At 46.9% G+C, this 12,067-nt stretch overlaps 1 protein-coding gene across 1 annotated transcript in view; it reads right to left on the minus strand.

Moving 5' to 3' along the window:
- The window catches only part of Wwp2 (WW domain containing E3 ubiquitin protein ligase 2), a 110,292-nt gene that overhangs the window by 12,815 nt on the left and 85,410 nt on the right, over positions 1-12,067 (minus strand). Inside the window, exon 7 of the mRNA XM_059264043.1 lies at positions 3,184-3,358. Within this exon, the coding sequence (XP_059120026.1) occupies positions 3,184-3,358 (175 nt within the window). The remainder of the gene's footprint in view (positions 1-3,183; positions 3,359-12,067) is intronic.

A 12,067-nucleotide genomic window follows, 5' to 3' on the forward strand; every position in this document is an offset into this window, starting at 1 on the left:
GATGTGAAACACAATGCATCCATCAGATAAGAGCCTAACTGAAGGCAGCAGGTCAGTGCCGAGCAATAGGTATGACTCTGCGGTTTTCAGGGACTGGATGAGAGATTCACACATGCTAGGTGAATGTTCCTACCACTGAGCAATGCCTAGCCTGCAACTGAACAAGTCAGGTGTGGTGACGTAGACATTTAATCCCAGCACTTGGGAGGCAGAGGCAAATGGGTCTCTTTGAGTTAAATGCTAGCCTGATCTATGTAGCAAGGTCCAGGCCATCCTAGGCTACATAGAGAGACCCTGCCTCAAAAGACAAAAAACAACAACAAAAGAAAAACCAGAACGAAAGAAAAAGAAGAGGCAACTGGCGCATAAGTCTGGTGCTTCAGGCTCTTCGGAATGTGTGTAACGTATCCCAGGTTCCAGCAGGTCCTTCCTGATGGCACAGAACTTGAAACAAAAATATCCATCAGCCGGGCAGTGGTGGCGCATGCCTTTAATCCCAGCACTCGAGAGGCAGAGCCAGGCGGATCTCTGTGAGTTCAAAGCCAGCCTTGTCTACAGAGTGAGATCCAGGACAGGCACCAAAACTACACAGAGAAACCCTGTCTCGGAAAAAAAAAAAATGTATATCCATCAGCCCCTTCTTCTCTTTCTCTTTCCATGAATTGACTTCTCTATAGTTCAGGCTGGCTTCAATCTCAGGCTCACACTCCCTCCTTGCCTCAGCTTCCCAAACATCTGGGACTACAGGTGTGGACCACTGTACCTAGCTAACACCCCTTTTCTTAACTCTTGCTATTTGTTTAGTTTCATTGTTTCTATGCCAGCCTTCCTAAGATGTTGGCTCTCCTTCATTATAGCAGTCTTTACTGAATTTCCTTGGCACCCTCCAGTTCCTATCCTATCAGCTCCACTCACCACACCTTCAGTCTGTAAGAAGGACAGAAAAGAAAAGACAGATAGGAAAGGGTGGATGAGACTGAAGAACACAGCATGGGAAATCAGAACTGATGGACACCAACAGTGACTTCACTGTTTATAGCTAAAGCAGATCGCTTGATTTTTTTTTTAATATGTCTTCCGTAAGGAGCATTTTACAACTCACATCATAAGAAAAGAAAAGGAAAAACAAAAATAAAAGCTTTGTTTGCATCATGACCAAAAAAACCCAAAGCAAACTCCTACGCCTTCACCAGGAACCAAATGCCCCCTCCCTTTCCTCAGCTTCCCTGAGGGTCCAAGTGTGCTACCGAGCAGAGCTGGAAAAGCCCACAGACAGGACAAGGGACTGAGGCCCGGAACACCTGGAGGTGCAGATAACTCTGAGACAGAGCAGTGTCCTTCAGAACCAGAAACACGAGTGTGACTGCTGAACCACCCTCCTGGGTAATGTCCCAGGGCTAGAGGTCCAGGATGCATGCCTGGAGCCAGAAAGCTACGTGAGTTCAAGTCCCTCTGGGATTAAGCACAAAGTCCCAGTAATATTTTAAGATACAAATTCAGAAATGAAGAATGTCTAGCAAACACAGCCGAGGACAGAAAAGGCTCTGGAAGGCAGAGGGTGCAGAGCAGAGAGGCATGCATGGTGTTTGCAGGATGGACCTGATGGAGCCAGAGCAAAATCCAGGTGCCGAGGACGTGGCCCAAGAGTTCCCTGAGGGAAGGATGGAAGGTCCAATCTGAGTCCAAGAGCAGGAAGCACAGAGTGGCCTGGGTTGGTCCTGCAGACACTGGCTTCCTCCTTTGGCCATCAGAGGAGGCCAGGTGGAATGCAAACAGAGGTGCCACATAAGCATGGGACGGGCGTGGGACAGAGCTAGTGCAATGACACAACCCGCAGGACTGTGCGGGGTCCTCAGAGGACACAGCGGGAACACTCACGGGCAAAAGGACTGGCAAGGGTGACAGACGCAGAAGAGTGGGCACGCCGATTCAGACCAAGAGAGGCCCCTTCGGCAGTCAGAAAGGCAAATGCCAAAACAGGAGAGCAGGAACCCAGGCAGCAGGAAAAGGGGCACGCATATGGAGGCCGGCCCAGGAAGGGAGGCAGGAGCCAGCCATCCCAATGCCCTTGACGCCCATTTTAAACATATTTCATGTTCTCTAAAGCGCAGCGAAGAACAAGATCTCAGTTTAAGCCCAGCAAAAGGAGAAGGCGGGGGAGTGGTGGGGACTGCTAGCAGAGTATCAGCTCTTAGTCTTCCTAGTCAAACCCTGGGTCAAGGCCAAACCCCAAAATAACTGTATGAAAGCAAGCCTTCTTACTTGTAACCAGGACATGGCACCATAGCACACGAGAGGGAAAACCAACAGAGACAGTTAGAGCAGACAAAAATAAAAAAGGTTCCCACCACGTTTCTTCAGTACAAGATGTCTTCTATTTCACAGAACAAGGTAGCTCCCCCAACCCAAGCAGCTGAGTAAACCATTCCACAATACTCAGAAAGAAAACGGTTTTTGTATTTAAGTTTCACTTCTCAAGACACCCCCAAACCCCCAATCCAAACTTTTACCCTGAGGGTAAAGTGAGAGAGGCAGGCAAAAAGAAAAACTGCTGAAGAGCAAGCGGAAGTGAAGCCGGAACTCTTCCCGTCCCACCTCGACGACCTACGAAAGAGCCTCAAGTCTGGGCCGGAGGAAAGAAGGTTCTTCCCATAGACTTTTGTTAAAGTTTAGAGAGAAGTGGGATAAAGAAAGGGCAAAAGAAAGCTGCCTCAGGCCGGGGGTGGGGGGGTGGGGGGGTGGCGCACGCCTTTAATCCCAGCACTCGGGAGGGAGAGCCAGGCGGATCTCTGTGAGTTCGAGGCCAGCCTGGTCTACAGAGTGAGTTCCAGGATAGGTATCAAAATACACAGAGAAACCCTGTCTCAAAAAAACCAAAAAAAACAAAAACAAAACAAAACAAAAAAGAAAGCTGTCTCACGCCTTCTAGATTTGGGAGCCAAGACCACTATGGAAACGGAAAGAAGGATGGCAAATCCAGCTTCAGATTCTTCACACACTGGTGACTGACCTGAGGCACGACAAGGAGCTACTGAGTTAGAAACGTGAGGAATCTCACTGCAGTGAGTGAAGACTGCAGTGTCACAGTCCTGCTCACCACGCAGTCTACAGAGTGTGTGTGTGCCAACACTAGCGGCAGGGAGTCACCCCTTCTTGGCGGGCAAGTCTCGCCCTCTCTCTCACCTGGTAGAGGAATCTCTGGCTGAAGTGCTGCATAGCCCCCTGGAGCTGGTTCCGCTGTGACTGCCACTGCTCATAGTTCCGCACGTACTCCGCAGTCGGCCGCTGCCAGGTGGTTGTCCGGGTGTTGTGATCCACGTAGTAAAACCTTCCTCGGGGGTCTGTGCGCTTTTCCCACCTGGAAACAAGGAGCTCGGGCTGAGACAGCTACTCCACCACCTTTACTGACCCCCGACCCCACCCCCCAAATTCTAAAGATAGTCTCAGGATGTCTTTTTTGTTGTTGTTGTTTTTTGAGACAGGGTTTCTCTGTGTAGCTTTGCACCTTTCCTGGAACTCACTCTGTAGCCCAGGCTGGCCTCGAACTCACAGAGATCCGCCTGGCTCTGCCTCCCAAGTGCTGGGATTAAAGGCATGCACCATCACCGCCCAGCCTCAGGATGTCTTATAAGGAACTGACCAGTTGCCTGGGCCACAAGTCGGCATGTGGCCTACTGGGACAATCAAAATGAATCTCAGGATATTTTCTGGGACATTCTAGGGGAGAAACCAGTCTTCCATTTTTTTTGACTCTGAGTAGAAAGCAGAGCCAGCAGCCACTTGTTAGCTATACAGTCAGGTTGGCCCAGCAGATAGCAGGACAGGAACACAAGACGAAAGCTGGGTCGTGGGTTAGAGTACTGAGACACAAGATCTAAGCTTCATTAGAAATCAGAGCATCTAGAATTTTCCATCACATGAGCTGATACAATGCCTACGTCAGATTGGATATTGATTTGTTGAGACAGGGTCTCACTACATACTCTGGGCTAGTCTGGAACTCACTCTGTAGACCAGGCTGGCCTTGAACTCAGAGATCCTCCTGCCTCTGGCTCCAGAGTGCTGGGATTAAAGGTGAGCACCACATGCCCAACTTTGAATACCAATGTTTGTGATTTATTCTCTAAAAGGACAGTGATCTCTCGGTGTCATTAACTCCTTAGCTGTACCTCTCCCTTAGCCTTCCTCTATGTGGGCACTTGCATGTCCACAATACTCTGTTCTCCACTGCTATCCCGGGTCACCTCACCCCGTCTTCCTGAGAGGACTTTCGAAAAACTCTGGGTTGGGTCCCCTGGATGCTGCACCCATCCTTTCTCCTGGGTTGGCTTGCTCTCATTTGGTGAAGTAAATCACACGGCACTTTCCGAGTAGAAGCTTCAAAGTCACGTTTCTGAAACTCAGCATGTCTGAGGATGCTGAGCTCATCCTCTACATTGGAATGTTAAAGCAACGGGAAGCCATTTCCATCCTTGGTGTGACGGCCGCTCTACTGCTGCTGTGGCATTCCTGACTCCCAGTCCTTTCTATGGACCCTAGTTTCTCCCTCTGGAAGCTTCCAACATCATTTCTTGGCAGTCTGAGATTCCATTAGATGTGGCTTGGGCGGGTCACTCTTCATTTTCCAGGCTGAGCACTGGATGTGAGCCCTGTTAATCTGGATACTTTGCATTTCCATTTTGGCAATTCTTTTCTTTTCGGTTTTTTGAGGCAAGGCCTCACTATATAGCCCTGGCTGTCCCGGAACTCACTATGAAGACCAAGCTGGCCTTGAACTCACAGTCTTTGAGTGCTGGGATTAAAGGCATGCACTACTGTGTCCAGCTCATTTTTTTCTTCTCTTCTCTCTCTCTCTCTCTTTTTTTTTTTTGTTGTTTGTTTGTCTGTTTTTTGTTTTGTTTTGTTTTTTCGAGACAGGGTTTCTCTGTGTAACAGGCCCTGGCTGTCCTGGAACTCTCTTTGTAGACCAGGCTGGCTGAGAACTCAGAGATCTGCCTGTCTCTACCTCCAGAGTGCTGGGATTAAAGTGTACACCACCACTGCCCACCTCACTTTTTTTTTTCTTTCTTTTTTTGTTTTGTTTTGTATTTTCGAGACAGGGTTTTCCTGTGTAATCATTTTTTTCTTTAAAAATGCTTATGTTGTCTTTAGTGTGTGTATGTGTGCGTGCACACGTATGTGCCAGCGTGTTTATGTGCACAGATGGCAGTCAGGGACAAGTTCCAGGGGTCTGTGGGTTCCGGGGATCGAAGTAAGGGTGTCAAGTTTAGTGGCGGGCACTTCCACCCTCCTGCTGCCCCCAGTTTCGGTAGTTTTCTATTTTGTTGTAACAGCACTTCCTGTTTTCTGTCTGTCTGTCTGTCCTCTCTTGCTAGGACTCATACTTGGGTACCAGGTTCACTAAACTTATCTTCTAATTTCCATTTCTCCAAACATCTAATAAGTTTGGGGTTCTCTTTTGTTTTGGGGGGGGGTGTTTGTTTTTAACATAGTCTCATGTAGCTCAGGCTGGCTTCCAATTCATTATGTAGCTGAGGATGGCTTTGAATTATCAGCTGAGGCTGATCCTCTTGCCTCTACTTCCCAAGAATTGAGATTATGGGGCTGGAGTGTTGATTCATAACTGGTTTAAACCACTTGTTGATCTTACAGAGGACTCAGGTTCAAGTCCAACACCCCCATGGCAACTCATAATTTTCTACACCTCCAGTCTTGGGGATCCAACATTCTCCTCTGACCTACCTAGGCACCAGGCATTCATATGGTGCACATACATACACACAGGCAAAACACTCATACACATAAAATAAAAACACGTAAACAAAAAGAACTAAGATCTCAAGCATGTACCACTATACTTGGCTTTGATTTTCTCATGTCTATTGCCACACATATTAACTGCCAGGGGCCAGCCCCGGTCGTGGCCAGGTCCCAGAGAGGAGGTAAGGAGTCAGTGACAGAAAGATGAGACAGGCATGATGGTCAGGAGAATCTCACAGCCTGACTGACTAGCAGCCAGAGTGTTTCCTATTTATACAGAATTCAGTAAGCAGTGATAGATTCATGCTTTTTTTTTTTTTTTTTTTTTTTTTTAGACAGGGTTTCTCTGTGTAGCTTTGCACCTTTCCTGGAACTCACTCTGTAGACCAGGCTGGCCTCGAACTCATAGAGATCTGCCTGGCTCTGCCTCCCGAGTGCTGGGATTAAAGGCATGCGCCACCACCGCCCAGCTGATTCATGATTCTTTTTTTTTTTTTTTTTTTTTTTTGGTTTTTCAAGACAGGGTTTCTCTGTGTAGCTTTGCGCCTTTCCTGGAACTCACTTGGTAGCCCAGGCTGGCCTCGAACTCACAGAGATCCACCTGGCTCTGCCTCCCGAGTGCTGGGATTAAAGGCATGCACCACCACCGCCCGGCATCTGATTCATGATTCTTATACTGAGTTCTTATACTAAGGCTGTATTTTTATTTTTCTCCCCAAACTTTGAGAATATTAATTAAAATTTAGAAGCTGAGCATAGTGGTTCATGCCTATAATCCCAGTCTTCAGGAAGCTGAGACAGGAGAATCACTGTGAATAAAGCAGGAGCAGGCTGAGTACTCAGGTGGGCGCTGCAGGCTGCTTGTCTTCCTGAGGCAGAGGCTCAGCTAGCCTGTCTGAAGGTCCTCAAACGTCACAGTCTGCAGTTCTCCTACAGGCTGGCCAGTTTCTCCAACAAAACCAAACCAAACCAAACCCTCCACTCTTCATCCTGAGGGATGGTTTCTTCAGTCCATCTATTGCTACAGTTATGGTTTGTGCCCCTAAGGATGGCCTAGCTCTCTGAGAAGCTTTTCAAGGCCAGTAACAGTCACATGGCTGTGTGTGTGTATGTTTGTGTGTATACATGTGGCAGGAAGTATGTGCTCAAACATGCACGTGCAGCAGCAGAATGGGAGTGATGACTGACAACCTGGGACTTGAACTGCTCTTGCAAAAAAAGCCTTGAGGTGATCTGCAAGTTTTCATCTCATCCCACACCCCTCCTTAGGGTCTTTAATGTCTGTGTGCAATCTGGCCAGATAGTTCAAATGCAGGCTTCCTCAGCTCCAGCACTCACCTGTCAGCAAAGACATTTTGATCACTATTTCCTGTGTTCTGTCTGTCTGTCTGTCTCCCTCTTCTATTCCCTTCATCCTTCCTTCAACTTCTCTCTGATCTTCTGGCCTCCACTTCCTATGCTATGATTACACGCATGTGCTATCATGCCTGGCTATATCTTATCTTTTAACATTTGTGCTTTTCCTAAAATGAATTTGTTGCCGTTTTAGCAAGTTTTCAGGAAGAATGGGATAAATACATATTCAGTCTACATGTTTACCTAGAAGTCCTTCACTAGGAGAATGTCAAACTTCTTTAAGACTTGTTTTTATTTGTGTATCTGTCAGTGTGTGTGTGTGTGTGTGTGTGTGTGTGTGTGTGCACACGCGCGCGCGCGCGCGCGCGCACGCCACTTGTGTATGAGTGCTCTAGGAGGCCAGAAGAGTGTTATGGGTCAAGGAAGGAGAGAGAGAGAAGGTCACTGGTCACTTCTCTGATCAATCATGTTCTTATCCCAATATCTGACTTGAGTTTTTATTGATAAAGAATAATTATATAAACACCTCATCCAGAGAAGGTCACTGACTGCTTCTCTGTCACTTCACTGGTGGTCAATCAGGTTCTTACCCCAATATCTGACTCCCAGGTTTTTATTGAAGTTTTTATTGATCCCAAAAAAAGGCCGAACCATTCTCTTAGCCACTCCCTAGTACTTCCTGTGTCTCTCTCTATATATATCCTCAGTCCTCCAAAACCTCTATGGCTAATTTTGGCCCACTAGTAGCTAGCTCCGCCTTCTGATTCAAAGTTAACTTTATTGGCAGTCTCAGGAGTGTCAAAATGCAATCAAAATATCCCACAACAGAAGAAGGCACTGACTCTCCAGAGCTGGAGTTACACATGGTTGTAAGTCACCTGACATGGGTGCTAGAACCCAAACTCAGCTCTTCTGGAAGAGTAGCAAGCCCTCTTAATAGCTGAGCCTCTCTCTAGTTCCAAAACATGAAATTTCTAAGCTGGATAATTCCACCATTTATTTCCCATAAAATCTTGTGCAGAGTCATAATCTTTGAGAACACAGCAGTGTTTGAAGATGGAGTCAGCCTGCTCACTTCGGCTCCACTGAGCACCAAAAACCAAAGCTCCACAGACACACCAGCAAAACTGCTCCTTGCACCTTCCCTACTCCCCGCCCCCCCACTGGCACCTCTACTGATGTCATCCTCCTGCTCTCATGTAAGCATACCCCTACAAATGTCTGGGGGCCTTGTCCAACACTGCCCTTCTACAGCAATCCCTCTCTCTCTCTGCCTAGCTCTGGTTGGAGCACTGCTCAGGACCGACCAAAGAGCACATGATGCAGCCTTGGCTACCAGGCCCAATACTTTGTGCTCCAGAAAAAAAGGACTGAGCTGCACATATGTTGCTATGAATTTGCTATAATAGGGCCATGATAAAGTGAGTCCTTTGACTAATCTTGTTTCTTAATCAGTAAGTTTGCTGAGATAATCATTTTATTTGCTGTTTTAAAGTTGCTATGATCGTGATTGTATCTCACATTGCTCTGGGCAGAGACTTCTCTTATTAACTATGTTCAATATTTTTGTTCTTTCTGGGTTTCCTACCATACAAGGAAGTAAAAGCCCTTCACTTAAGATTCTAAAAGAACTGTGTTGGGTACCAAGACAGGCATCTCCCATGAGAACACTAAAAGGCTGTGACCAGGTTGGCAGAGTGCTTGCCTAGCCAAAGCATAAAGCATACTGGGAATCCCATCATTTGGAAACAGAAGCAGGAAGAACAGAAGTTTGAGGTCAACCTTGGCTATATAGCAAGCTTGAGGCCACCCTGGGCTACATGATAGTCTGCCTCAAAAAAAAAAAAATCCTGTAACAATAACTCCATCCTAGAAAGAAGAAAGCTTGATTGGTGTCCCACCTTAATACCTAATGAATAATAAGACCCTAGCCATCCTTAGAACTCCATCTTTAACTTGAGCTCCACCCAAATGCTTAACAGATCAACGTCTACACATCTAGGCGTGGTGGCGCACGCCTTTAACCCCAGCACTCGGGAGGCAGAGGTAGGAGGATCTCTGTGAGTTCGAGGCCAGCCTGGGCTACAAAGTAAGATCCAGGACAACCAGGACTACACAGAGAAACCCTGTCTAAAAAAAAAAAATCCAAACACCATCACCATCGACACATCCTGCAGACCAGAGGGTTCAGAGGCAGCCACAGTACATTTTACAGCGTTCCTGTTCTAAAGCTCAGATGTGTAAGTCATACTGTCAAGTCAATGCTGACCTGTGATACAATCAGAGAGGTCCAAACACTGACTGGGTGTTGGATGATATGGAGCAATACTGCTAAGTGCCAGGTCCAAAGCCTCCTCTCCCCCAAAAATGGCAATGCTGGTGACATTGTCTTAAACAGGACTTTGGCCAGGTGCACAGAAGGGCTGTTACCAGGCAAACAAGCCTAAAGGTTTCCATTTACTAGAAAAACAGCCCTCCTACAGTTTCTGTTCACCAGGAACCTTCCTCAAGCTTCCCCCAAAGGTCAACCACAAACATACCTAGTTCTGGATTAATATAGACAGTCTGTATCAGCTCAGACCCCCACCCTGCTGTCATATAAAACTGGCTTGTTTTCCCACAGGTTTGCTCTTCTCTCTGCCTCCCCACCACCTTGAGATGGCCTTTGCAATTTGATCCCCAATAAATCTTTTTTTTTTTTTTTTTCTGCTCACGAAGTGGTCTAGTTCTGTAGTTTTGATGTACCATTACTTACACTAACAACATGGAGGTTTTACTCCAGTGCCTTTTTGTTTTTTCAGGACTAGATCTCACTGTGTAGCTCTGGTTGTCCTGAAATTCACTCTAAGACCAGGCTGGCTTCACTGAGATCCACCTGCCTCTGCCTCCCAAATGCTAGGATTAAAGGTGTGCGTCATTATACCTGGCTAATGACATATTTTAGAAGTGTGTACTGAAATATGGGTAAATGACAATGTATACAATCTGCTTCAAAATCACCTAAACCAAGACAAGCAAGAAGGGTGGATGAAGGTTAGAGATCACAGACTGGAAAGGTTTTCTAGAAAGTAAATGTCTGAAACTTTCTGGTACAGTCTGTGTAGCAGTTACTCAATTGTGTCACTGCAGAATAAAAGCAGCCATTAAAAACAAACTCAGGCCGGGTGGTGATGGCGCACGCCTTTAATCCCAGCACTCGGGAGGCAAAGCCAGGCGGATCTCTGTGAGTTCGAGGCCAGCCTGGGCTACCAAGTGAGTGTAGCAAAGCTACACTGAGAAACCCTGTCTCGAAAAACCAAAAAAAAAAAAAAACAAAAAAAAAACAAAAAAACAACAACAACAAACTCAGACCTCAAGAAGTTGAAGCACAGAATCACTACAGGTTCAAGGACAGCCTGCGTTACTTCAGGAAACAAAGTGAGTTCCAGAACAGCCTGGGCTTCAGAGTGAGAAGTCTATCTCAAAAAAAACAACCAACCAGGGCAGACGTGGAAACACACGGCCTTAGCTCTAGGCTCAGGAGGCAGAGGCAGGCAGAGCTATGCTAAGTTGATGCCAGCCCGCTACCTATCAAGTCAGCCAGGGCTGCACAGAGACCCAGTCTCAAAAACAAAACAACACATCAACCAACCAGCCAGCCAGCCACGGAAAACCTTCCCATAACCTCAGTGTGGCTCAAACAGGGCTTGCCTACCATGCCGACCACACCCAAGGCACTGGATGTGAACACTGAAAGGAAAGAGGAGAGAACAGGGGAAGAATGGTCAGCAAAGGAATGTGGCCATGTTCCAAGAAAATATTATTTACAAAATGGTGGAGGGCTCGATCTTATCCATACACTATTATAAGGTGTCATCCCTGGTACAGAAAAATCTGGCTCTAAGTATGTGGGGCTCATTATACTATTCTCTCTATACCTGAAAATTTCCATAACAGTATAAAAATTTCCATCATTTCTACAATAAAATTTGGAAATTAAAAAACAAAAAACCCCAAACCCAAACCCTAAGAAGCCAATGTTTAACTTCGGTAGCCTTCACTTGACTTCTGTCCAAGCAGAGAGAGAGAAAGAGCACTTCGGATGACAGACGAGGAGCACCACTCCCAGGAAGGCAGGGAAGAAGAGGAAAGGCAAGTGCTCCACTGGAAACTGGAGAGAGCAGCGCATGTGTGGACACTTGTGGAGACAGACGGTAAGGTGGGATCTGCCTGGCACACACTTGACAGCCGAACTTCCCGAAGCACAGAGGCTCTTCCCAGGCCCCTAGCCGCCACCTTTCCTAGGTGGACTGGGAGGAGGAAGACGGTGTTCATACACATGCAGGAGCCCCTCATGACTGCACTAGGTGGGTAGAGGTGAGTCTTCCTTGAAGGCAGAATTCATTCCCTTCGTGAGCTCTCGAGACTAGGAGACACACGTGGAAAGAACTTTCTGTCCCTGGCAGACAGGAAATCAAACCCCTTCTCCCTGAACTTGGCCAGTCTTCCTCCCTTCGAAGTCTTTTTCCACCTTTGGTTTGGGAGAACTCCACTGTGTTCTCACCAAGGCCAGATGAATTAGGAGCAACCTGCTCTTGGGGGCAGGCTGTACAGGTAAATGTAGCAACTCTTTCTTTCTACATTTGTATACATGTTGCATTGAGTACATGTTCATGTGTGTCACATGTATCTGCACGTATGTATGAAGGACAGAGGCTGACATCAGTGTCTTCCTCTATTGCTTTCCATATTATTTTGAAGCAGGGTATTTTACTGAACCTGGAACTTACCACTTCAGCTAGTCTGGCTGGCAGTGAGCACCAGGGATCTTCCTGCCTCTGTCTCCTTGGTGTCGGGCTTTCGGGCTTACTGCACCTGGCTTTTTACACAGGTGCTGGGATCTGAACTCGGGTCTTCACGCTTGCTTGGTAAGGACTTTACCAACTGCTCCATCTCTCCGGATATTAGTCTT

This window comes from Peromyscus eremicus, chromosome 5 (assembly GCF_949786415.1).
Source record: "Peromyscus eremicus chromosome 5, PerEre_H2_v1, whole genome shotgun sequence".
Classification (NCBI taxonomy): domain Eukaryota; kingdom Metazoa; phylum Chordata; class Mammalia; order Rodentia; family Cricetidae; genus Peromyscus; species Peromyscus eremicus.